Here is a 26,865-nt window from a genome sequence, read left to right as displayed (position 1 = left end):
TGTTGAGCAGTTTGACTTATAGTGATCTTACACGATGTCCATATTTTGGGCCTCAAACTATAAAGCACCCTAAAGCCCCAAGCATTTATGAATTTCATCGAATGCGGCGCATTCGAATTTCGCTGCTCCAGCAACCCCGCACTTTTGCGAACGGCGTTAGTTTGACAGAGTTAACTCTTCAATGAGAGAGTTAGTTTTATTAGAGGATCTGCAGATACACTGGCTTTAGAAGCGGGGTGCCGTTCGCTATACGACGAAAAATTCGGTAGGTCGTCGGCTTGCCGTTATTATGTTCTCTGTGCTGTCAGCTGAAGCATCGATAACGATGGTAGCTCTCAGTTCAGCGGCAGCAGGAAAACAGCGAGCAAAAGCGAGAACCGAACGGCGGTCGCTCGCCCGAAAGGGAATTTAAAGGCGGGACAGACAAAAAGACGACAGTACAGTGCAGCCCTGATGCTACAGCCGTAGCAGCGGCAGAGGGACCGTGAGCATCGTCGCTGTGGTATAGGTTCTCGCTTGCATTTACCGTTTCTAGCTAAAACCCCAATATTATTTTATTCTGTTCGACGCATTATACGCTCTCTAGTTCTTGAGTTCTGCGCGGTTGCAGCTTCTTCTTTTTTTGTTTTCGCGCCAAATTTGTTAGGCCACCGATTGTGTTGTGGTGGAAATTTACGGCACAGTTTGACACAGGCTACTCATGAAGCAGAAGGAAACCCGACCCACTTCGCAGTTGTCCTCTGATTGCGTCCCTACAGTTATCTCTCGCCTCGCCACAGAACCGAACAAAGCTCGGATACGATCCTGCATCGTGACACGAGGAACGTGGCCAGTCTTTAGACGGATAGGAATTGTTTTATTGAGTGTTTCTGCGGAATCGCTGCCCAAAAAGAAGCATCGAGGTCGGATCGGAGCAATGACCGCTGGCCGCTCGTACCCTGCGACGTGATCCGAAATGCTGCTTGTTCGTTCATTGCGATGCGACACTGCGACCTCGATAGATAACACTTTCCTGTAAACGAATCGATTGAAACGGACGAAGCGGAGAGGAGCGTCGGTATCGTTTGGACTCAATCGGGCGCTGGGTTTATTTGCTTTGTCGTTAATGATGAACACGAATACTAAGCATCAGGTAGCGTTTATCATAGAGATAAAAAAAAAAACAGCGAATAAAGCTATGGCTGCTAATTACAAGCTGTTAAAACAGCGCAAAAAGTAGTGCGGTTGAAATTTTATTATCGTTATATATTAGAATATGATTCTCTACAACGATTGTCAGTTGTCTAGGTATATATGCGTATGGCTGTGATTGCAGGTAGAAATTTGTTCGCATGTAATATTCCAAAGACATTGATATTTCCTTGCAGGATAGACCCAGGATGCACAGTCGGCTAATGGCAGCCGTTTAATACCTAATCATTGAATTGCACAAAGAAGGAACTCCAACGCGCCGTTTGTTTTTTCTGCTGTTAAATGGTTAGGAGGCTATGCTGAGCTTTTTAAGCTTAATTTTATCCATGCACACCTTTTAGTCTACCTGAACCAGCCTCTTTAGTGCTGGTCTTAAGTAGCTGTTCTTCGGGTTACTACTGTAAATGAAATAGTTTATATTTTATGTCTATAAGTAACGTTAACTACCATGCATTGGTTCAGTTGTCACAGAATATAAACCCACAGACGTTCTCCCTGTGACTTCACGCAGTAACGATATAGATATCTGCTTAAAAGCTAGTAAAATGTCTAGTGTTACGTGTGAAGTCCCTAAGCGAAATAAAGCCAAAAATCAAATTACCCTGTACAAAAATTATAAACATTTGCAAACGACGGAAGGAACCATGAGGAAGTGGTCCACGTGTTGGCTGCACACTAGGCCAGAGATTATCGCTCGCAATGCCAGTCTACGAGATCAAAGCAAATAGCATTCTGTGGATATCTTTTTGAAGTGTTTGCTAATATTTCTCAAGGATTCGACCAGCTCAAGGTCAACTGAAGACACCCAAAAAGCAAAGTTATATTTTGTGTGGGGAACAATCAGTTTCTCTTTACAGCCCACAAACTTTCCGTCGGTCCTAAAAACCTACACTTTCAACAATGACCCAGTAAGAAAGGAGCCATTCGTAACGTTGCGAGCAACGTCTTTAGGCGTGGACATTGCTAACAACACACTCAACTATATCGCCTCAAATAACTTTAACGAATATTATGGGAAGGGTCCCTTATGCCATTTACCATTCGCTAATTGAGCGTATTCCTAGAGATAGTTACAGGCGTCAAGTTGAATTTCGGACTATCAGCTCTAATAAGTTAGTTTAATGTCACTAATAATATGGCAATTATGTCGTACCTTGTGCTAGATGACACAAGTAAGTTAGAAAAACGTAACAGTGATCTAATGATTTTAACACGGGAACTTCATTAGAGATTTAGGTTTTATGGGCATCGCCGAACGCAACTTTCAGCTGCTTATTTTTAAGCTCACTCGAACGGTGTGGTCTGCAAGACTATTTATTTGACGGAGTGCACTGAAATTATCAGGCCAGACAACCTTATCGACCTGTTTAAGGCTACCTTTAAGCAACCTCGTACGCGCTCAAATTACGGATGTAGCATATTTGGCTTATACAAATCGAAAAATTAATGTTTATAGTGCCTCGCCTGTCACGCAATAAAGCCGTGTGACGACGTATTGATTCCAAAGTGCCGCTTATTGCCGATCAATTTACTCTTTATATCTCTTTACTATTTGTATTAAAGTTCTGTTTAATAGACGTCCTTTATTGTTTTGTGCAGTCTAATAAATTTTGGACTACTACATATACTTCTCAAAAGAGATACTTTCGATATTACTCTGTAGCAAATGTTGGCTAGCTAAACTACTCCCTGACCATTTTTTCTGTAACAGATATATATGGCCTTTTGTTGATAAGCGGCTGTAACTTGTTAAAATTTCAACATTTATTTCTAACGCCTTTCTGCGCCGAGATTAAGTTTATAGCCACCTTGTAGACTTCAAGTTGAAAAACTAATACAAAACAATTTTTTGGAGATGGTCATCGCTCGCTTTGCGGTAAATAGAAATGTGTGTTGTGCAAAAAAAAAATACAGATAATAATGATTCTTCCATGGCGACAGACAAAATGAGCTCAAAAAAATTAGGCGACTATTCCGACAAAGTTTTTTTTTTAATTTCCGAAAGCTTCATATACATATATATATATATATATATAAGCAAAGAAAAATGCCATACATTTTTTCCTACGTACCATCCGACTGACATCTCTAGCACTAAGACGCAGTGGTTTTTGGGCCCCTAAATGGGTTACTAGCATTTAATTCGCAAAGTGTAGATAATTACATTACTGGGAGGATGTACATTCTGGGCCTGCGCACACGTCTATCATTCTTTATCATAACCCACAACTGTCAATGTTTTCTTTGCAACATCATATCTGATTATATCCTTCTAAAGTAACAATTATAGCAAATTGTTTAATATTTGAACAAATAAAATTGTGTCCAAATTAAGATTAAAAATGGCGAACCCGACCCAATTGGCGCCTACTTTTACTACCGCTCTAATTTTTGACTTAAGCCTTCTTATTTGAGCGATTTTTTACGTCTCTATTGAAAAACAAACTCCACTTTATATAGGAAGTGTATCTACGGAATTCAAACAAAAGCTGACGGTATGTCAAAGCTTCTCGGGGAGTCTAAACGCTAAAACCCTGACAAAAAAAACCTTCTACAATTGACATATTGAAGCTTTTCGTTTCGCATACGTTAAATTAGCGGATTTGCGATAAAGGCGGATTTAACTGTACACTTTTACTAGTATTTTTATGGTCCCATAATATGATATCGTAGCCATACCACAGGATATTCTTATATTAGCTAATTAAATCGGTTCTCGTTGTCGTAGCTATGACACGATCACCATAGTATTATAACACAACAGCATCGAACTATAGGTGTGGCGGTACCGTATTTCTACATGAGAAAGTTAAATACGTACTTCTTGCTATGTTGTCATACGTACTTTCGTTTAGCTGCCAGGTACTTTGGCAAACGCCAATGCTTTATAATAAAAAGAAAAAAAAATGTATACGCACATTGGCATCTTGGCATTAAGTTCAACGGTGGCCTAAAATTAACGATATCTACGAATTGAAACGTAATATATCGATAAAATGTTTCTCTGAAAAACTAGCAGACGATGTTTCGGACATGAAAGAGTACTGCAATCTTGATTTCTTTTTAAGTTAACATTCGCTGCTATAACTTAGAGCCTGGCGTAGAACTTTTCGGTTCGGTACTTTGCGACTCGCAGCTGTGCCTGTTGCACTTGCCGCGTTCGGCTACCCCAATCCACGATGTGGGTAAGCACAACGTTTTACTTGTACATACCTAATTACGTTCAATTTAGTTATGGTAATTCTATAGCCAGCTACAATTGATATCCTAATTGTATAATGTTTGTCCATATGCATTAGCTTGCCCGTGCCCACATTTCGAGTCCGATCTAAAGCCACAAACAATAACAGGAATAATATTATCCTGTACCCTCGAGCGTTAATTGATAATATTATTAGAACGCTAAGTAAGCGCTCAGGTCTTGCGGCAGGACATGCCCTCATTAATATGCAAAAAGGTATGGCGTGACGCAGTAGTGAGGTAGCCTCCCATATGTTTTACGTCGTACGAATAGGACCTCTGCAAGCAGAGACTGCATTGATTTCTTTCTAGCTGACGTAAAATTGCTTCAGCCAACGTTTTCGGGATGGTGGCCGAAAGGGAACAGAAATCCTGGGAAGTTGGCTTAAATTAACAAACTCAGTAATTTCGAACGAAAAAGTCGTTATGGGATTTTTTTTTTTGAGTGGATTTGAATATTTCTAAACCTGTTTCCTGAACCGGCTTCGTTTACAAATGTGTTGAGTGCTTGAAAAAACCCCTGCAGAAATAGAAAAGTTATTAGTGTAATTATAGGAGTGCAGCGACGGCATATTGCCCACTAGGGCCGTTATTGGGAGAAAAATCAATAGAAAGGCCTAATGAGAGTATATGGAGGCAATCAATAAAACAGCGTCATTTACTGTTTCGTAAGAATGTTAACGTACCGTTGTCGATTTGTTGACAAGTTTACAGCTGTCCCATTCATAATGCAGTTTCGTATTTAGCAGGAACTTACAATAATGCTTGATATAATGGTCAATACCTTCAGTTTATACTAACCAGTAAATTTGCAGGTAACTATAAAGTTACACGCTTAGTTGGGCTGCATGTGCTTCTTGGCTCATTTCGATGTCTTCGTTAGACAATTTACCTCAAACATACTATCTGAGAGAAATCGCGCGATGATTTATCATGGTTTCTGTAGCACTAAAACAGCGCGAGGTTTTGAAGTAGAGCGCTCGTTTTGTCATGCCTGGCTAAATAAATGCCAGCTGAAAAAGCTAGCCTAGAGCAACTAGATCAACGTTGCCAATTGTGGTCTTACGATGCGAAACTACCCATAACGATTATAATAGTATTATTTATTATTATAGGTGATTATTTATTCGAAAGACATGGATAAAATTAGCAGTTTATTGTCTTCCTACCGGCAAATAAATCGCTAACAAATTGTATACGAAATCATGCTTTCCGTTCTACCCTAGTTGGTCCTTAGCTATCCCTAGCTATGACACAGTATAGATTAAACGAAGCATAGGCTTGTTGATTGTCGCGTACCGATATTGACAGGTTGACGGGGTATCTACGTTATCTTGAAGCATGCTAGTGTTTGTCTACGCAGTGGATACGCACTTCTTCCTGAATCGTTTTCGATCCCACGCATAGACGCACGGCCGCTGTCGTAGACCGTGAGAGCGGTATTACTAACACGTATAAAAGATAACCATTTCAACACGTGTTGTTGTCCAGAACGAGAACATCGTTACTGCCATATCTTTTATCGTTATATTGGGAAAATTTTCCAATCTGCCGCTGCTGAAGGTCAGCAACGAGAGGACGTCGTACGCCAGCCGGCGACCGAGTGACAACAAATGTGGCAAAACGGCATACTGAATCAGTAGGTAGCCCACCCAAGTACGCAGAGATCTCACATAATTTACTCTCTCCGAAAAATGCAGCGGGCTGGTCTGTTACAGACCATTCTGTAACGTCGTCTATCCACAGCCGGGCGCATAGGTACCGATGATAAGATCAGCAGCCTCCAGGATATGCCTCAAGCGAGACGGAAAACTCGGTCAAAGGTATAAGCAGATATGATTGGAAACGTTGTTTGAGACTCGATTCGAACGAATGAGTGTCACATGCCCGTTTCTGCATAATAAAGTGTATTTGTGTTGCAGGGATGTAAACATATCGTCGGGTGCGGGGACGAAATGCCATTTCTAGGCTCTTTGTATAGGCTATTTTAGGCACGTTGGACAGACGATACCAGAAACGAACGATCAATGAGAAAAAATAGAAAAATTCAACCGACCTTCATTATCTGAAATAGCACAGCAGCAACCGCTGCGACAGTACGTAAAATGCGGTGTCATAGAGGAAATGAGGTACAACTGAGTCAGATACATCGAATTTAAACTTCCATTTAGCATCAGTCGTATAAATCGAAGGCTTGGCTAGACGGTGGAAATAGCTTTACGGCTATGGCTTGTTATTTGGAATAGGGGGTCTCTTTCAGTTGATAATAGTTATATAATTAAATCATACGACCAATCGAGCTTAGTTAGCTCAAAATGGTTGACTGTTAGCCACCCATCTAAAAATTATACTGACTACCACTGAACAATATCAGAAAATAGTACAACTTGCCTAGCCACGGACGCACAAAAAATTGGCATTCAAGCGTCATAAGTAGCTTCTATTGCATTGAAGTCATCGACTGTTTTTAAAAAGATCGCTTTAAGAGCGCGAACGACTTCTTATGCAATAGCGAGCTACCAAGATTATCGTGTCTGACCTTCTCTATTTTGACGTCCGTTAACGTTTGCACTAAATAGCATTATCGATACGGATGATAAGCATATACATGTTTAGACTTAAGTAGTAAAAAAAATTGATTAGATCTTCAAGGCATTGCTTGGTAGTTCTCGTCTCTGACGGCCATTCTGTAATTTGTATCTATTCTTGTGCCAACAAAATAACGAATACGGATACGAAAACCTACGTACGGCTATTTAAGGTCGCCATTGGAATATATAATTTTTCATTTTAACGGAAATAATCAGTAAAGACATAGCCAGCTTAGAGTGGGCCATTCACATCTCGTAAGCAAAAGCCTGAAAAGTATCTATCGTAGTACTATTAACTTAATAATTATTAAGTTTCATTTAATAGTAATATAATGATTTACATATAGATACGAGTCAATATTGACTAATATCTAAATTTCAAGTAAAACCTAAAGTTAATCTCATACAGAGCCCTATAGACCGTTCAAAAATCGCGGTCTATCACGATGTACAGTGGCAAGCAGTACACGGTCCATAAGGACAAAATAAGAAAGAAGGTCATCTACGCCTACTAACATTTTGTGTTTTTTGCATAGCATATGTAATTTCGCGTATATTTTGCCAGAATAAAAAACGGCTTGTGGGAGTTCAATTGTATACTAAAACCCATTCGCCCCTGTTGGAGTTTGTTGCCAGCCATTAGGGTGTCCTAAAATTGATTTCTATGGTGGTTTACGCCTGAATCAACACTGACAGCGTACGTGCTCACTGTACATACTTTATTGGCGGAAGGAATCCTAACAAGGTAGAGCAAGACGAAAAGCTGATCCGCGTTTTTCGATGGCGATGGTGATCACTGGACCGTTAAAAGCAGAAGGAAAATACAGCTGAGCTTCCTATATCCCTGATAAGTCCTATCTAGAAACTAAGAAAACATTAGTACATACGACCGACACGGACATGACGTACCCAAATACTTACCTTAGAGGTTATTAGATGACTATGCTGCTTACCAGCGTAAGATTATGCTACAACGTAATCCTATAATATGACGATTATTACTAAGAAGCTAAAGCGAGCCGTAGTTTTTTTTACAAGGCTTGCCTGATGCCTGCTGCATAATACAGTCGTATCAGGATGCAACCGGCAAGCAAGAACCCAGTACACTTGTAGTCCTAAATGTTCTCACTTCTTCTCGCCCGATAATACTAAAAGGAACTCTGGACAGTGGCATACCGTCGTGAACTTGCACTGCCAAGAAAAACAATTTTGTAACAAAGTGTCCTGGGTTGTTACTCAGGAAAAGACCACTGTCTCAAAGGAGGGTGCTCTGCATTGCCTAATTGCATTGCTCATTTCCGCTCGTTGCTCCTTTTGCATCCCTCAGTCTAACAGTTGTAACGTCGACATAATAGAAACATCGTTATTTCGGCACAACTAAAGAATCATCACAAAAACAGAACAAATTTTGGTAAAAAATACGAAAAATCTTTGGTCTCGGATAGGCACCCCTTGCATACATCACAGTGCTGAGAGCGAACGTATTAACGAGAATTTACAGGATATTTCTGTGTTGTGGTCAGACAAGTATTTTAAGTGGTGAGTATCGTCAAACTAAAAGCTTGTACGCACTACGGTCAGACATTTTTCTACCTCTCGGCTGGACTAAGCTTCAAACAAACTTTCAAGCCTTCTTCACTTGGCGTTAGGATACACCGCATATTGTCGGGTTCCTTTCGCCATCTCCTGAATAGAACATTTCATAGGTAACAAAGCATTCACAGTGTTGTGAAGTCGATTCGTCCGTTTGTCATATTTGTGTCACTGCGGGAGGTGAGGTTGTTCTAATAAAGGAAAGTCATCAAATAGAGGATTGACGTGTGACACACTATATACGACTATTGTTTAGACTCGTATTGGCATTAATGACATGAAAAAAGTTCACTTAATCGGGAATAGGTTTATCGATGGGCCAATCATAACCCACCAGAATACTAGACTATTAAACTTCTGCTTTATAAATAGCTTGACAACGTACTATACCTAACATATAACACTAGAAGCTTTTACTCAGTTGTCAAGAAAGTGAATAATTTTAATGTGTCTTTTTGATGAATGTGTTGAGAACCTATAAATTAAGATCACTTTAACGGCATTATGTGATCTTTGTCTAATTTTAAAACTTACTTAATACATATACAGGTAAATCTCCAGAGTCACTGTCTGCGTACAGCTGTGATGTCTGGACAAGTATTTTCCTAGGGGAAGGTTTGGGTGTGGTTTCACAGCTGAAATAGATATACCAACGTGGGTTTTTTTCTAGCTACCATTCTTCCAACTGTGAAATTACATCTGATATAAATGCGAATCAAAATTTGTCGTCATTACTTATCTCTCTCTCGGTGTAAAATCGCTATATATTTTCTGATAGTCACAATAAGCCAAATACTTCTAAATAAATTTAAAAAAAAAAAGTATAAAATGTATTATTTTTATTTAAAAACGCCTCAGTTTCATTGGACGTAAAAGCTTAGATGTTACACTTCTATAATAAGTAAATGCGCTTTATTATGTCCCAAAAGAAAGGAAGTGGTACGAGCGTGACGTGTAATCGTACGGCAAGAAATGATACGTTCCCGAAACCCTGTAGCATTTGTGTACGTATACCATTAGCAGAAGCCGATCTGAACGTTCTTCACAGACATGCATGTTCCATGGGTCTCGTTCGAGCTACCGCCTTGGACCTGACACATAATTAAACGTAATATTAAAAAAGTGGTACACAAGATTAGCTCTCTGGATTTGCTCAAGTGCACGTACACTTTGCTATGGCAAGAACTAAGCAATGGATGACAAGCACACCTGGTCTCTATTCTGAGAAACACCTTCTCTTAGCGCGCGTTCGACTATAAAGATCAGCATCGGTTGGTCATCTTTTTTTGAAATTCTACTTTGCAGACAGGGCTTAGTCTCAACTTTCAACCAACGTCTTATTTCATAGCAAATATGTTGTTTAAACACTGACGCATCAAAATACCGAGAATTTACTGTATGTAGTGTTATATAATAAACCGTACGGATAACATTCGGCAATGGTTCGTTCTTGCTCTCTGCATGAACAGTTCAACCTTTTTCTAGGGATTGATTCAAATAGAAAGCGGTTACGTGAAACCTATCGTTGTGGTCTGCCCTCTCTCAAGTATCCACAATAGGAATCATATATAAACGTTGCCCTCAACCCCAGGAACATCACTGACGAAAGCAATAGTCACAGTCCAGGTAAGACTGAACAGCTAATTCTATGTGCCTTTAAGCCATATCGAAAGTCCTCGATAGGAAAAAGCTGCAGAAAACGTCTGCAGCTTTTTCCTATCGCGGAGAATGGAGCGCATGGGAACTGAAGTTGATCACTTCATGAGTGTATTTCAATCTCGTCAACTTTAAAGAGACACGGTAACTTGAGTGACAATTTTCATTAGTATTCGTCTTTTCTTTTCTCCTATCTTTCAAACATCCAATGCAACTTATCTCATTCTCAGCTCTAAAGTGTAAAGCGGCGTCTGCCTACGAATGTTCATTGTGATTTCAGAGAGTTTACAATTTACAAACTCTTGTCAACATGTTCAAACTTCTCGTTATCGCGACCGTCGTGGCTGTAGCCATCGCTGATGTGCAGCCAGCCATTGAGGCTTTAAAGGTTCGTTACTTTATAACGGATATTTACATGGGCTAGAATTTTCGGATAAAATGAAGAGTTAGGCGCAGCCAATATGAATACAGCGCTCATCATGCGTGAGGTCTAGATCGTTCAGATTCATTTACACTTATTTATAATGTTTATTTGCAGACCGCTATCGACAATCTCGATATTCCCGATGAACGCAAGGCTCTTTATAAGGTAAGCTACACACATCTGCGTGTACGAAAAAAAAAAAACAACAAATTGACAATACGTTGCTAACTTTGCTTTCTACAGTTTGTTAGGTGTTCGTCTACTGCTGGTCCAACAATATATATAAGTTCTTCTACTTACTAGCGTATGTTTTAGCATATTCATGTGTCCAGTTTGATCGACTCTTGGCTTGAAGGGACCTAGGATTTTAACAGCGAAGAGCAATGCGAAGTATTTTTCAATGGCTATGCTATTTTCCGTGAATGCCGTTTCCTAGGCCAGCGCTGACAAATCGAAGGAATGCCTTGAAGGTGTTGCCGCTGATGCCGGACCAGAACGCATTCAAGACTACATCACCAAGGTTAGGATCGCCTTTGCGCACTTAATGATTACCGTCAACGCACCTATACTAGTAGCAAGGAGTAAGGTATTATCAATATAGAAATATAATAGCTTATAAATGATTTGTGTGATGTTTCTGATTGCGATGTCCAGCTGAGCCCGCTCGTCGCTGCTTGCAGCGAAGAAATCAAAGGTATTGCCCATGATCATGTTGAGGAGCGCAAAACAAAGTTCCAGGAATGCATGAAGGAAAAGGTTCACGGGGAAGAGTCGACCCTCGACGAAAAGCAGAAGGAGAACGTTGTCAAAGTCAAGGCTTGCCTCCAGCAGGCGCTCGCCTCCTAAAAAGGACCAGACAGATTTAGCAACGAATGCGGACCAAAGCCGGTACAAGTCTGCCTGAATGATCTGTTGCCAATGATGTAAAGTGAATATATATGAAGAGATCCCATGGCTGTCTGTCAATAAATGTCGAAAATTATTTTTTCTGTATAAAACAGTATCTTGAAATGGCTTTTGTACCCATAGTTTCACTTTGCAACTGAAAAGCGGCCATTATTATTATTATGGCCTCAGTGAATTTTTAGTGAGCGTATTAGTATTTATTTTAAGCTTTGGTAGAAATTCTTGGTCGAGTTCCATTCTACTCTAAACCGGTCCTTATTATTGCCGGTTTAATCCAGTTCGGAGGTATCAGGGCGAGTCTGTAATCAACAAATATTATTATATATCGATTGTATAGATAATTCGGTTAATTAAATGCCTAAAGGCGTACTAAATATGCTAACTGATACAGAATATGATAATATATAGCTTCTTAGATATTCATATGCGAAATAAGGGTCCTACAAAATGCGTAGCACACTTTTATTCGATCAAGAAGTGTAAGAACGACGCCTAGATATTCAGCCACTTGCTGAGACTGGACGTGTAGAAATCAATGACGCATATGGAAAAAGCGCATTGTTTACACAAGCGTCGTATGGCATAACGATATCAGCGTGGAAACTATCTACCGCAGAGCCTTGGCCGCTACCGAATTCCAACAATATTTAACCGCAAAATCAGAGAGGCAAAATGAGGAGAACCATCGCTAGATCTATGGGGATTTTTCAACTTGCATATGATCCATCAATGCAATGGACTGATTTGAGTTCCACGATAACTTTAAAGATATTCTAGTAGTAAGTGAATTCCCTGTTTGTCTAACAGTATTGTATTAAATAATGCATTGGGAAGTCATAATAGTAGTTGCTTTAAATGCTCCAATAGCATGGATTTACTATAGAATCTCTGAACGGTATTTAGGGGGTGGGCGTGTTAAGAGGCAGCAGTTCAGCTATTACCGTTATTAATGTCACCTCATCGTTGCGTGCTTGTGCAATGAAAGTTCCCAGGGCAATAAAACATAATAGCTAAATATACGTATGGAATATGGGTGCAATTATATTTTTTTGGATTGGAGTTCGGGCAAAAGCACCAAGATCGAATGAACCGGTGTGTACATCTAGACCATAATTTAGTAGTTATATACCTACTACACCCGCACAAACATCACTTATTCTAGCGATAGCGCGCCTGCATGCAGAAGTACCCCCATAAATACTATTATGTCCTGACATAAGACAAAATGCACTTAAGCGCTATTATAGAGCGATTTATTACTAGTTACTAATGTAAAACATCCCACTAAATAAACACTAAATACAAAAGTTGTTCGCATTTTCTAATAACAGGAAAAAACCTTGGTGGAAAACAACGCTTGAAAATCTATAGAAGGATTGCTATTTCTGACATATTCGGTTTAGACACTATGGTAATTTTAACAGATTCCAGTGAATTACCTAAAAGTTTTTGGTTCTCAGAAAAAAAAATATCAAAAAATCAAATAGTTCCTTCACTCGTGAATGTAACGCCAGCCATGTAGACGTTAGTATCTTGTAAAAATCATCGCAACTCAATTTAAGTTAACACTATAAAAGATATAGGGTAGCGAAACATAACTCTGTGGCACCAGATGGCTGACTAGCTTGCTAGCTAAGAAATGAAGAGATTTCTTCTTCTCGTGTATTATCGACCCCGAAAAAGATTTTAGATCTTATGGCCGACCTGCTTTCTTCTCTACCAATATCAGGCGATCAACTTAATTCACTTCCCCGAGATTTTGATGAAGGGCCCTACTCGCGTGTCCTAGTTCTGCCGGTCATACTGCCTGTCCATTCTTAGTAGAAGCCACAAAAATATATTTCTCGGCCCATGAAATGGGCCAATGGGGGATACGGAGAAGCGTTTAGGGGGGGGGGGGGGATGGATCTAATCCTGCTCTAACACTTGCCTGGTGCTGAGCCTAAGAAGATGTTCGTCGTCGGGCAGTCGTTCGAGATCAATTCAGTGATCTACACACGGGATGACTGCATTTCTTCAGGGGCACCCTTAGCTTGGAGATTTTCGCAGGAGGACGAGCTTCTTATAGAATTTGCGATGTGCTGATGGTAAACAAGCACATTCAAAGTAAGCGCATGAAAGCTTGTTGAAGGCCGTTATGGGTTTTAGCACAAAACTCTACTCATTTACAAATCTGATCCTAGCAATACCTTATTGCATAGGAGCCGGTTATTCAGTTGTTTTTTTTTGTACGTGTGTTTTACAGTAAAACTCAAAGTAAAGGTTTTCTTAGCTTCACAATTAAGGCCTCTGCTATGCAAGTCGTTCTGACAGGCAATTCCTTGATATTGGGGGGCACATGTGCGTAATATATTTGAAGCTTACTCGAGAAGAAAGCGCGACCTAATTAGGACCGTATCCGGTAAGAGAGTACTGATCATCAAGATGCTTTCATATGTCCGATTTTCGCTAGCTTGTTGAAAGCATCCACCCTGGGCAGAAGTCTGCCACACTGTAGAGCTTTGATTACGCCATTAAGCCACACATAGCGTTAACTACGCGTACCACTTACAATATATGTGTGGCTAGAGCAAATGTTTGTATAAGATAGTTTCGCATCGCATTACATAATGCGCACTGAGCCAATGCAATTACTATGTTGAGTTCAAGTTTAACCAAAACTCTAATATGGTTAATTTATCCAGAACTTCAGAACAATTTTTTGGCCTTTATCACAAACAAGACCTACACACCCATTAGACGCCCAGCTTCTACGTGGGATCGCAAAGACAGGCTCACAAGTACATCACACATCTACCGACAGACAACCCAAAATTACGAGCGTATGTCCACTCACTCATAAACACGTGAGAGTATTTGTTTTGATGGAACCAGTTGTCTACGCTGAGTGAGTGAATTCACGTGGATCCGACCTGAAACCATCTTGATATCTCATTCAGTCTTCTTTGATCTGTAGTACAGCTGTCTCGTCGTGCGAAAACAAGTTACAGAAGTAGGATACATATAATATTATATGGGATTTGTATTGCGAATTTGATCTCGAAGAATTTTGAACGTGGCAAATCAACTTTGAAACACCTCGACCCATAGGCAAAGAAGGACTAGTCTAGTTTCACAGCGATTATATAGATGGTTTCTATAGAAGTTCGTATGACGAATCTCCTCCGTAAATCCGTATATTTTATTATCATGTCGTACTTTATTTTTTTTCTACGGTCGACTGTGCTCATTTCAATGATTGGACGAAGATAAGTTTCGTAGAATTTATTAATTCCCAACAGGAGAAGGAATTTCTAGCACTTTCTTCAATTTAGTGTCTCAACTTGACGAACATCGTAAGCTATGAAAAGTGACGAAGATATACGAAAACAGCTCAGCCTTATCAAAATTCCAGTTCAGTGCTTGTTAAATCTAGGATGACGTGGGCGATTATTCTTCGATTGCCTAACGCCGACTACAGACCAGGTCTAAAGAACATTATATAAGATCCCCGAGATAAAGGGGTGTAATAGTGACCCTAGTACAATTACCCACCTAACCTTTCCCTCTCCCCACAGATGCGTCCAAAATGACGGACACCTTAGGCTGCAACTGCTATACGTTTAGCCGGCAGGCCTTTAGAGGTCTAAATTTTTCAGGTTTGGTTACGACCATTATCTATACACACGGGCCATTGACGTTTATTAGCGGATTCGAATTTTAGTAACAATATGCGTTGTATCACAAATATTATGTTATTAACGTCCGAAGCCTATTTTAAGAATGTGAGTGGATTAGTAATATCAAGTTAATCAAAGATGGAAGTTGATGGGGGGTGCATCGGTTAGTGTGACGCAGCTGCGAGATGCTGAGCACTGCCCTCTATGTACCATTTCCGCACTTGTTGCATTCGGTAGCAACCCAGTTATGTAAGGATCCATTTAAAACATACCGACTACTAAAAGAGGTTACGTAAATCTATGGAACTATTCCTAATTCGCCACACATCGCAACACCGTATGTTGATAACTTAAATTTAATCGACCCTTCAAACACCTGTTGACAAAGGGTTAAATAAATTTTGGTCGCTTACTGTCGCCGCCGAAGCGTACCCTGTATATACATAGTGAATGTATATATGGAATATATACACACATAGAGAATGTCTATATGGTATGTATAGGATAATTCCTTGGTCGACAATTCTCGAACGGTAAACGGCGTAGCGAAAATACTGTACAATAAATCCATATGAAAGTAGACATTTTTTCATTATTAGCGATATCAAAATCGCCTATTAATAATGATTAATTATTAATTAATTCCACCATGCTTAGCAAGGTAGAAACAAATGTATTACTCAATTGAGGCTACAATGTTCCGATTAACGGTTTACGGCGTTCAAAGTCCGATTGTTGAAGTAAATATCGGAAACAATTTAGTACAATGGTCTGCCAATCAAAGCGAGGAAGAGCGGAAGACTCCCACTTGCACTATTCCTAGTAAACGCGACGGGGTTTATTTTTTGCTAGACATTATGGTTACCAAATAGTCAATTAGTGTTTGGGTAAATATGGGCCTTATATAAACGTCTACCGATTGATATACTCTGAATTCTCTAATTTTTCACTGGATCAGGATTAGCGACCTAAAACACTTTTACACGATCACACAATCTGGTGTATTTCAAGATAGCTAGGCAGACTTTGCCCTAGAAGTGCGCTTAGCTCGCAATCTGCTAGGTCAGGTATTTATATTGAGAGGTCAAAATCATTCGCCTGAACAGAAATGTGTGAAGCGATCAGGGTTACCAAACGTGGCAAATCGTCAATACAGCAACGCAAGATAAAATTCACGAAACGAGACAACACTCACAGAGTTCACGAAATCCCACGAAAAACAACGTGACTCCTTTCGTATGATTCCCTGGTTAAACTGAGGAACATACATGTTAACAAGCGTTCCTCGAAAAAAATGCAAACTTTTTAATGTATTGCAGAACATTTTTCTAGGTCTCCCATAAACGTTCGTTGACGTCAAACAGTAAACGAACTCGACTTGTTTATTGCGATAACATCATATGGGCGCACGGTTTCCCGCTGGGTCATTCTGAACATTCTGACTCAGTGGTTCGAGTGGCTAACCTAATCAATCGCTGCTTTGGCGTAATGATTTCGATTCGCCGTACTCCGGAAACCAAATCTGTCTCACGCCTAAAAACCTCGTGAAAAAAACTGTGTGACTATATACCCGCAACAGTAGAGTTACGTGACTGACTGCATTGTTTGTAATGCTTTAGTCTCGCTATTTGATTTAGTCAGAGTAGTAAAGAAAGGGGAGCATGTGGAGAAGAGGATAATAGGCCTTGTTAAGGCTTAAATGAAAGTATCAATAAATCAGGGTTGGACTAATCGATCAGGTGCCATCGTTCTATTCGATAGTTCACAACATGCTTATGGTGACATTAAGCTAAGTCGAACTGACTAGTAATTTGTAGATTTGATAATAGAGATTGATTCCTCGGTCGCTATTCTATGCTCGAAGCTACCTGCCGATACAGTAAGGCTAGGGGTGGCGTCGCCTGGCCATTTCCGCTTGGAGATGCTTCACATTTGACTAAACAAGTTATTTTATTTCCGTAAACATAAAAAGCCGTTTGAGTTTTCGTCAAAAAACCTTTACGCGCAAATTGGCCCTTTGGCGTTGTCGTCAGCCTATTGATTAAGATGACGAAAAACATATGACGGTTATTTGTAGAACGGTTACGGTCTTTTACACTGCATACATCGATCCGAATACAAATTTAACACTATTATGTTGTCTCAACAACTGCATATTGATGCTATTTAATATATTTTGTATACTTTAAATAATAATTACAATATTAATTAGAACCATGAGAAAGAATATTCCATGAATGTTATTTTTTTTGAACGTTAGACGTACGCCTAGGAACGCCTAGTATGACTTGTCATAGCCGCTCTCAGTGGCATAATGTCCCTCGATGGCACAAGACAGTCTTCCAGGAATGCCCTATGGAACAACGTTCCGTATTGAAACGGCCGAAGTATGAGTCTATACCTGCCCTGTATCGGAATGATAATTCCAGAAGCTTCATAGTTAGATCACTAGGCAAAAGCCTTCGGACTGATGTCGACTGTGCATAAAGAGCAACGTACTGCATTGTTGCACACATGCAATGCCGCTTTAACAACATACCTATTATTTTTTCATGCCGTTTATTTCAACTTCAGTCGCAATCTTTCTCACTTGCCACAGAAATGCTTGAGTGCCTTCTGTTCTACTTATGATCGCCAATACGAACAACTTCTTAAGAAAATAGAGTTATTTACGTTGACAGTTGTGAAGTTTGTACCGAATAAGCTAACATCAGGCTTCAAGTTATATTATTCTTTATTGTTTAAAAATGTTCTTTTTTTTTTGTTTTTTTTTTTTGAAATATTCCAGAGTATAATCATTATATGCCTTCAGTTCATCTATTCTAGTCTGAACCGAGTGCAAACATCATCAGTTCTAGAACTGACGATGTTTGCACCCGGTTATATACGTTGTCGATCTCCAATTTTCAGATTAACTTCCTCGAGGATCACTTAGTGCGCTTTATTTATTACGATAAGCCCTACGAATGTGTATGTTACCCTATACTAATAATGCTTTGATTGTTGTACTTATGCGTAACATATATTGTTCTATTATGAAATAAGTATTTTATATGTTTCAAATAATTAAGTTAAAGGAAAGCCGTTAAAAATCTCACTGAATAACAATTCACCGTCATGCACATGGGCTTCACCATCTGAAGTAAAATTGGCTGTTAAGTTTCTAGGCCTGCTATTTGCAGTTTCCATATACGTGCAAACTTAATAATCGGCGTGACGTTATTAACTTAATTGCTGTGGCCCGATATCGTTTCGCAGGTCCTACCTCATTTGCCTCGTAACTTCTCACTGCGGTAGGGGTCGCCCTATGCACCGGGCTAACCCGATAATACTAGATATACGGCGCCGAGTAAAAGACAGTAATTACATAGGCACACTTAATATTGTGATAATAATAATAAGATGGCAGCACGCGCTTTAGGGCGCTAGCTGGATAAAGACAGATTTAGCTTACACCTTGGCCGAGATACGGCGGGATGTTTGTCCTTGATGAACGATGTTCCAAAACTTTGTCGCTACATTTGATGAAGGGCCATTATCTCCAAAGATCACCTTTCTGCGTTCGGCATGCCTAGAATATGTTCCGTGTTTAATAGATTTAGACTTTGTAAGTGAAGCCAATGCCATAAGAAACAGGTAAGGATGACGATGACTACTACGACCTACATAACGATTTTTCTTGATTCGAGCCGTCTTTAGGCCGGATAGTGTATCTGTTGAATGTGTTGATTTTTCTGTAGCAACAGCAAGCACTTTCACCTATATCAAGCAAAAACGAATGGTAGCTTTAGACAAATTTAAATATATCGCTTTACAATCGTGTTTGTTTTCAGTTGTAAAACAATTGTCGGAGGAAGGTCTAAGGGCGACTAGGTTTTGAATCTGGCTTTCTCCTGTAGCCTTTATTACAGGCTGTGGCACTGACGTTGTGCTGTACCTCTAAGCATCTATAAAGGAAAAGAGGTTCGGAGGTATAGGAGAAATTTCGGTGTTTATAGAAGTTCATGATTTTGTTTTTGTTATTTATGCCAACAGTGTCTAATTTGTATCTTTATATTTCATGGATAATCCGATGTTTAATTCGACTTCCATCGCCTTTAACCCCTGAGTCGCTGTTGTTTCGAAGGGACAGGCAAACAGCTAGAAAAATATCACTCCATCAGTATTAAACTGTCACAAGCGTTTTTCTTTCACCCAAGCCAGCAAAATACTCGCGGAAAAAAATACGCATTAACTGCACGTTTGTCGAGGGATTGTAAAATTGCATAACATACCTACATGCAGTGCCATGCGAAGAGAACGAATTGTTACGCAGACCCGTAAATAATGAAAACTAGTCTCTCATGACCGGAATACTCATCTCTCTTGTGGACACGAGAATAGGAGTCCACGCTAATGAGACGTACAAAGCTTATTATCCATATAATAGGCTGAGGCTAAACAAGGACTATATATATGTGTGTAGCTCCCAACATCAATTTCCAGGATATGCCATAGAGCTTTTAATAAACTAGCCAAACGACTTTCTGTCTAACAAGTTCCCCGCCTGAACAAACCTCTGGACACAAACTTGACACTAATTGTGGTACCAAATGTTAGCGGCGGCGGCGTCCTCAGAAGTCTTCTAGCAAATCTGGTTGAGCTCTGATATTGAAAGTAAGTAGAGATTGTCTCTCGATTCGAGAAGATCATTAGCGAAAGAAATGCTACTCTTCCAGGACCAAAACTGGTTAAGAATTCCAAGCGCTTATATACGAGTTGAGAAAATGAAATAAGTCATTTCATTAGGACAGACTCATAAATTAACGATGCGGGGACCAGGCCATAATATACGTATGATCAAGATGTTTAACGGTAATTGTATCCATAATCTAAACCTTAAATTGGCAGTTGAGGTTAGAACAAGACTATTGGTTTCTGATGACAGTCCTAGAAATTTGACTCGTCCCGTATAACGGCAAAGGAGATTAGTTGAGCTGTCAAATTTTTCAAAAGTAAACAATCTGCAAGGTCCGGACGACATCCCTGCAGATCTGCTTAAAAAGCTAATAAGATAGAATATGGTTATTTGCAAACGTTATGGACGAGATACGGGTGATAAGGTTATTTTCAGCGGACTGTCAGCACGCAGGCCTTATTTTCTCTATTAGTAGGAACAAGAATAAACCATCAACCTGTAAGCTGATATGTTTACTGAACATGATCGATAAGATAGCGGAAAAGATGATTTCCAACAGACTGCTTAAATATAACGAGAAGCATCTGATATTAAGCAACCAATTCGTGTTTAAAAAGGGAAGATAGATAACAAACAGATGCCGTAGCGGCGGTTCTGGAAAGTTCAAAGGCCAGAATAAAAAAATGGAAAAAGGCATCTTTTGCGTTAGTTAGTATTAAAAACGCGTTCGACCCTATGCCCTGAAGGGTCATAACAAAATGGTCTGAAGAAAACGCGTCGAATCCTACTGCAAGGGATAGTCGCAAGTTACTTTAATGATAGGCACATTATACACGGTGGCACCAAATATCGTCTGTGGAGAGGCCCGCCTTAAGACACAGTGGTAGGCCCTCTTCTCTAGAATATAGTGTATGATGACATCCAATAAAACTATTTGGACTCGTTAGTGGCGTCTGTATATAACCTAGCAGTAGTAATAGCAGGAGAAGACACTAAGGAACTTTAGAGGGAAGAAGGGAGCGATATCAACGATACCTTTAACCTAGTTAGCGCTTGAATTACCGACCATGGCCTCGAACTAGCTTTAGAGAAGATGGAGCTTCTAACACCCAGCCAGCTTAAAAAGGCTGGCAACCTAAGCATGAATCTACGTGGCCATGCAGTTCCACAAAAAAAAACACTAGAAATGATCTGGCTTCAATTCTAGATATTACGCTAAATGGACTTTTAGGTGACTAGCGGTCTATCAAGGATCTTGTGCGACGCGAATGGACCTCAGAGTAATGAATTCGGTTGCTTCCTATCGAGTATCTACGTTGGGAGTGTATCTTTGTTAGAAGAAAAACTGTTCGACTTAAGAGGGCAATCCAAAAGTAATATACAATAGCAAATAGTTATAGCAAAAGCAGGTGAAGCACTTAGATTTATCTCTTTCGGTGAGTAACTGTGATCGCTAGATAGGTTTCGTGGGATCCACTGGTATATGAATGAACCACAAGATATTTGAGCAGGTGGACAAAAAAAAAGAGCATGTCAGAAGTTTAGCGTAGGTACGTCACCGGATGCTGTTCGCAGGTTTGTAATGGAACTGTAAATTATTTGGTTGAGCACAATTTCTGGGAGTCCATCGTTTTTGGAATCCTTAGGGTGGAGCTGGAAAGGAGAATGGGTTTCTTACCGACAGTTGACCAACGGGTCCCCACGATATTACCGTTTGAAAAAATCCAAATGAAAATGTGTTAATTTGTAGATGATGTTCTTAAGATAGAGAAACCTATGCGTCTATTGGATCAGGCGAACGCAATGGGATGACCTATCTGTTCTTACCTCTGTCCCTTTCTCTCTTCTCCTTTCCCCTTTTCGCTTTCTCGATAGGAGTGGATGCTCATGCGTAGCCAGCCTTGGCTTTTCCGGTCGTCTAACTCTCCTGCAAACACCTTACATACACATGCACTTCTTTGCAGGGGAGAGGCTTTACTGGGTCACCAAATCGGACCACCGAGGAAACTGCAGATCGGGAATCCTACATAATCTGGCTATGTTGGGCGAGGTTTGCATTTAAGCAATCCACAAGCGACTTAAAAGAAAGCGTGGTAATAAACATTGATAACCTAGACAGCAAAAGTAAAGATTTTGAGACTTCAGAAGCATTCCTGATAATAGATTCTGCACCATCACTCCCTAGAGTATATCTGTCCATCGATTGCACAAAACACCACTGTTTTTTTAAAAAAGATCAGACATGAGCGTCTTTCAAAGCGCACATGAAATTGATAACACCGTCACTATGCGGGAATCAGAAGATTTCGTAACTGAGAAACGGTTTAAAATACCATGGGAATTTAAAATCAATTCTTTTCAACAGATCCGGTCCTCCGGTTTTTTCTACCATCCTTTTGCTTTTGCGATTTCCCTCTCTTATTTTGTTTTTTTCTTTCTTTGAGCTTCCTTCTGTCTGAGACACGACGCCAATTCATATTGGCGCCTATACAGAAGGAAGGATCAGTAACAGAGCTAGGATCTGACTATATCGAAATTTGAGTCTGGTTCTGGCAACAAATGGTGGGAGAAAAGGGCAGAAAAACGCACAGTCAGCTTTGCGATTTGCATGAAAAGATTTGTCCTATCTCCGCCAAGCCTCTGTTGGCCCCACGGCCCAATAACCTCCCTGCACGCGAAAGCTTCTTCAACCTTAAAGAATTTGCACGCGTTTCCAGACGGTAAGCAGAAAGCCAAAGAGCTAAGGCAGGCAAGATTTGAATGACTTGTTTGAACTCTTTGCTTGCATTCGTGCGTTATCGGGTAAAGTAAAAAGAGGTCCAGGCCTAAAAGTCAAGCAACAGTCCATCTCTAGCTTTGGATAGACGCTCTAGACAGACGTGGTTGAAGTGATCTAGTACAGAAGAGAGAGCTATTCCTTTGTGTATCGATATGTGCTTGCGTATTTTAAGCGCGGCAGTGGGGAGAAACTGTAAAGCGATAGAGGTAGAAAGAATTAGTCATTCAAATAAGCTGCGTATCAGCAAAAAAGCAGCGGAACAGAATAAGACGATAGAGCACAACTTTGATTCGCAATTTTGCTGACAACGCTAGTCAAGCGAAAATAACAAAACGACGAAGAAATAGATGCTTGCTTTTTGTGACGCTTTGTCTCTCTCTTCTTTTTCGCGTCTCGAGTTTGATACGAAAGCAGTGAGACAGGTACGAAGGCGACGGTCGGCCGTGGAATCATGACCCTTTTCGGATTTTTCGTGCTACTGCATCATGTTCTCATTGCTTTTTTGCCACTTTCCCCAGTTCACCTGTCCCCCCTATACCTTAGCGTCACATCTCTGTTCGCTGGAGCGTTTTTGTGTATTCGTAGAATCGTTTCTACCGTTTGGGTTACAAACGACTCACTCCGTACGCTTATAGGTAGCCAACGATCGTTTTTATCCGGACTTTATGTATGTTACCTTATGAACCACCGATACACTTTGGATACTTAGCCAATTGGAACCACCTGTCCTTCGTTCGCCGGAGTGCAGCAACTAGAGCACCGAGGCAACGTCTGATCAGCAAAGACTCATCGCTTCGAAATAACTAGAATGTCCAGAAAAAAGGAGCACAACTATTACTATCCGTTTACTATTTACTACCCCCTTTGGCTAGAAACGATGGGTTTACATCAGCAAGAAGGGTGCAGCAAAAAAAAAACACATTTGGTCAGCAAGCCGTTGCTCCCGATAGACGCTTGTTTCGACAATTGGCTACAAAACAAATCCCAATATAACGTTACAAATTTTGTTAGGAAATAGCAGCAACCGAGATGGCAGTCGCAATAGATCATCTCATACAATTTCCGACTGCTTGAAAAAGACGCAAACGTCGCAGGGCTAATACGTTTCACTGCCAACCTGTTATAATAAAAGTCTTCTTTTTCCAGTCGGCAGATCCTCTGACAACGTAATAGCACACAAGTGCAGGAGCAGAGCAGGCTCAGATATTTGTGCAGGGATCTTTGCGCCGAGTTGAGGCCTAGTCGTTGGTTCGAACTCGTGGTGAGCCTATCTATGTACAGGTTTGTAAAATGTTGGCTATCTCGAAGTTATTACACACAAAACTATTAACTCCATCTGAGTTGAAATCAAGTAAAGATAGTTTCTGCGTACTATTTAGGCCTACCCTTGGTTACGCCTTCTGGAATAATACATAGAGAACAATTCAAAGTTCCTCTACCTATCCTAACCTATCCTACCGCAAACAGATAATACTGTGCGAAGTTATTATTATAATACATGGGGCATAATGCCAGTGAAGGGCTCGTGGAGAGAAAAACCTCTGACTTCTTTTAGCGCCTTTATACATAACCCTCGTTATGCCTAACCTGGTTGTTTCTAACTGTGCATTTGCAGAAGCAGCTTCTTTTGCTAGTTACTGAAATTGGGCAACATTTCTCTCGATTGTATCCGTTCTGTGTTGACGCCATATCCGACGCCCTTAGGGTAATAAACCGCGAACCAGCGCTGTGTCTCTATAGACATTGTCAACCATCACACTCCTGCATAGTGAGATTTGACCTCTTATCCCCCATCACTAAGAGTATGAACATTTTTCAAGCGGAAGCATGTTTTTTTTAATGTTGTCATCTACTTGCTGTACTACGGTGGTCCGTTTTATTTCCCGGCAGCATAGGAAGAAGTCAATCTGCGAGCTACTCGATGCCACAGTATTTTTGCCACTGGCCTGTAGCGCGAGGTAAGCTATATAGATTGGCAGTAACCGTCAATGGGGAATTGAGAGACGACTCCGGCGTGTGGTTAGTTCCATCCAAGGCTGACTCGTGGCTGTTCTTCGTCTTAAGTTGTCGTGATGATCGTAGTCGCGAATCGGCCACCTTCATTGATCAGAGAGCTTTCAAGTCTCAATAATAGAAATGAACAAGTTGTTGTACTCACTGGTTATTTTTGGAGTGTCCTTTTGCTTAAACCCACTCAGGCTCATCAGCTTGGCAGACACAGACACTGAGCGATGCGACTGAGAGCCGTTAGTGAGCCCAAGTAGAAGGTTAGTTGGATGAGATCGTCCGTTTGCGGCGCATATTCGGTCCAGTTTGGTTAATTAAGGGCATTGCTAGCCTGGATACACATGAAAAAAGAATTAAGTAACGATATAGTGCCTATTACACTGGTCAGCTAGCATTCGTGTGTGCGACTGTCAAAGCAAAGGACAGAATTGCTTTGTTGTGTCGAAGTCATGAAAAGTATACCGAAAAGGCTTTGCGACGCTTAAACGACAGCAACCAACGGAAGACCTCTACCCCCTCCCCATCCTACGGTAGCCTCCTTCCGCATTTCTACTAAGAGGGGCTTCTAGTTAACAGAGCGCTATTCTGGCTTTATTAGCTCATACGAGTGAGGAATGCCTGTCCTTAATTGTGTAGATGGGATATTTATGATGACGATTCAACTGTGTGAATATCTTGCCTTGTCCTACCTACCTCGATACGGCAAGAAAACATCTCTTCTGGGCTACAGAAATGATACCGGTCGTACCCGTGAAAGGTCATCGACTGATTTTATTATCCAACTGGGAAATGCAGCATTAAGAATAATGCGCTTTTCCCCATCACCAACAATTCACAACTTTTTGGAAAATTTAGAAAATGATCCTAAGTGACTTAGCATACGTTATTGATACAAGATCTATCATTAACTTCGTAAACATTCACTGTTCTGCTTTGTTCTATTCTGAAGTTCCCAATGCAACGAAAACGCATTATTTTCGCTCAAACTGACAGCAATGTATATCATTACGGTCCTGTTGTGAACGTGAGTACCCTGGCAGGAAAAACATACCTACATGTATACATCGATGCATGAACCGATGTAATGACGTTACATTACCACGAAATAGTCGTTTGTTTCCGATAAATACGTGCAGCAGAAGACACCCACCGTATAGTTCGCTGTAAAATTGCCTTGCTAAGCCAACTACGGTATCTAATCTGCTCTATTTATTTAGGACACATTCAGCTGGGGGGTAAGAGGTGTTACTAGAACTACTAGTTACTAGGTGAACGCAATGTAAAGCGTAGATCCAAAACAATATTCTATTTCTACACGACTAACAATGCATATTTAACGGTGTTGTCCCGGATCTTGAGCTTATTTCAAGAAGTATTCTGCTCATTAATAAAGCGCCTAGACCGATCGGTTATATACTGGCGGCTTTGTTGGGCACCCCAACCTGGAGTTTTCCGATACGTCACAAAGTTGATTTCTCCTTTGCCTCTGATATTCAATAAGGATGGAGCAACGAAAGCCGACAAGACTCTGTAAAAGGTCCACGCTACCAATATACAGTAGCTCGTCAGGTCAACTAGCAGGGCTCTGGCACGGAGTAAAGTGGATTTAAGAGATACAGGAGAGGAAAGTTCTTAGAATGAGACCGATCGTCAAATGGAAACTCCCATTTTATCTTGTTCCGTCTCGGCATGACGCCCATTGTATGTCACTGTGCATTGGCATGCCTTGCGGCAGCTGCTCAATGCGGCGAAACGTATCCGAAATCGATATCTACATGATCACACAACTGTCAGATCCGGCCAACGTCTGCAAGGATATTGACACGATTATCGCAACGGTCGATAATATACATACATATTGCTTCAATTAGTAGCAGTCATAATACTTCCAACGAAAGCCAAACGATGCTAAAGATAGCACTACCAATGGGAATAGTGATGGTACTGCGAATATTTCATAGGTTAATGAATAATCACATGTTCCCCTTCAGTCAATTAGACTGAGTTTATGAATCTGTGTAAAAAAAAAGTTTTATTTATTTACAAATTTCACTGTTTTTATGGATTTTTGAATTTTCGAAAAATGCCAAGCTGGTGCAAAATTTAATTTCGCTATCTTGATAGCATAGGTTTTCGAGAAA

The 26,865-nt window shown here is 40.4% G+C and overlaps 2 protein-coding genes and 3 long non-coding RNA genes across 6 annotated transcripts in view; 3 read left to right on the top strand and 2 right to left on the bottom strand.

Annotated features, from left to right (window-relative positions):
- The window catches only part of LOC111244377 (MAM and LDL-receptor class A domain-containing protein 1-like), a 107,674-nt gene extending 99,867 nt beyond the window's left edge, over positions 1–7,807 (bottom strand). Inside the window, exon 1 of the mRNA XM_086978958.1 lies at positions 7,741–7,807. The gene's annotated coding sequence lies outside the window, so the exon portion shown is untranslated. The remainder of the gene's footprint in view (positions 1–7,740) is intronic.
- LOC147757581 (uncharacterized) overlaps positions 1–10,201 on the top strand; it is a 28,579-nt gene extending 18,378 nt beyond the window's left edge. The window contains exon 3 of the long non-coding RNA XR_015320155.1: positions 10,085–10,201. This is a non-coding gene — a long non-coding RNA (uncharacterized LOC147757581). The remainder of the gene's footprint in view (positions 1–10,084) is intronic.
- On the top strand, positions 296–3,551 carry LOC147757582 (uncharacterized). Its single transcript, XR_015320156.1, has 2 exons — positions 296–1,132; positions 1,368–3,551. It is a non-coding gene; the product is annotated as an uncharacterized LOC147757582 (long non-coding RNA).
- LOC147757580 (uncharacterized) lies at positions 9,438–21,631 on the bottom strand. Of its 2 annotated transcripts, none has more exons than XR_015320158.1 (4): positions 21,617–21,631; positions 16,456–18,831; positions 9,825–11,900; positions 9,438–9,706 (listed from the first exon to the last, which is right to left on the bottom strand). It is a non-coding gene; the product is annotated as an uncharacterized LOC147757580 (long non-coding RNA). The 2 variants fall into 2 exon arrangements; XR_015320159.1 differs by having other exon boundaries at positions 18,715–18,831.
- On the top strand, positions 10,215–11,693 carry LOC111245586 (uncharacterized). Its single transcript, XM_022794122.2, has 5 exons — positions 10,215–10,241; positions 10,552–10,659; positions 10,810–10,860; positions 11,132–11,215; positions 11,350–11,693. Exons 2-5 carry the CDS (start codon positions 10,582–10,584, stop codon positions 11,539–11,541), a joined length of 405 nt encoding a protein of 134 aa, XP_022649857.1. The 5' UTR covers positions 10,215–10,241; positions 10,552–10,581; the 3' UTR covers positions 11,542–11,693.
- Positions 21,632–26,865: the final 5,234 nt, after the last annotated feature.

The sequence above is a fragment of the Varroa destructor genome, unplaced genomic scaffold, assembly GCF_002443255.2.
Source record: "Varroa destructor unplaced genomic scaffold, Vdes_3.0 BEIS01000002.1, whole genome shotgun sequence".
NCBI classification, from domain to species: Eukaryota; Metazoa; Arthropoda; class Arachnida; order Mesostigmata; family Varroidae; genus Varroa; species Varroa destructor.
Note: the sequence above shows the minus strand (reverse complement) of the source record. Positions and strands in the feature narration are given on the sequence as shown.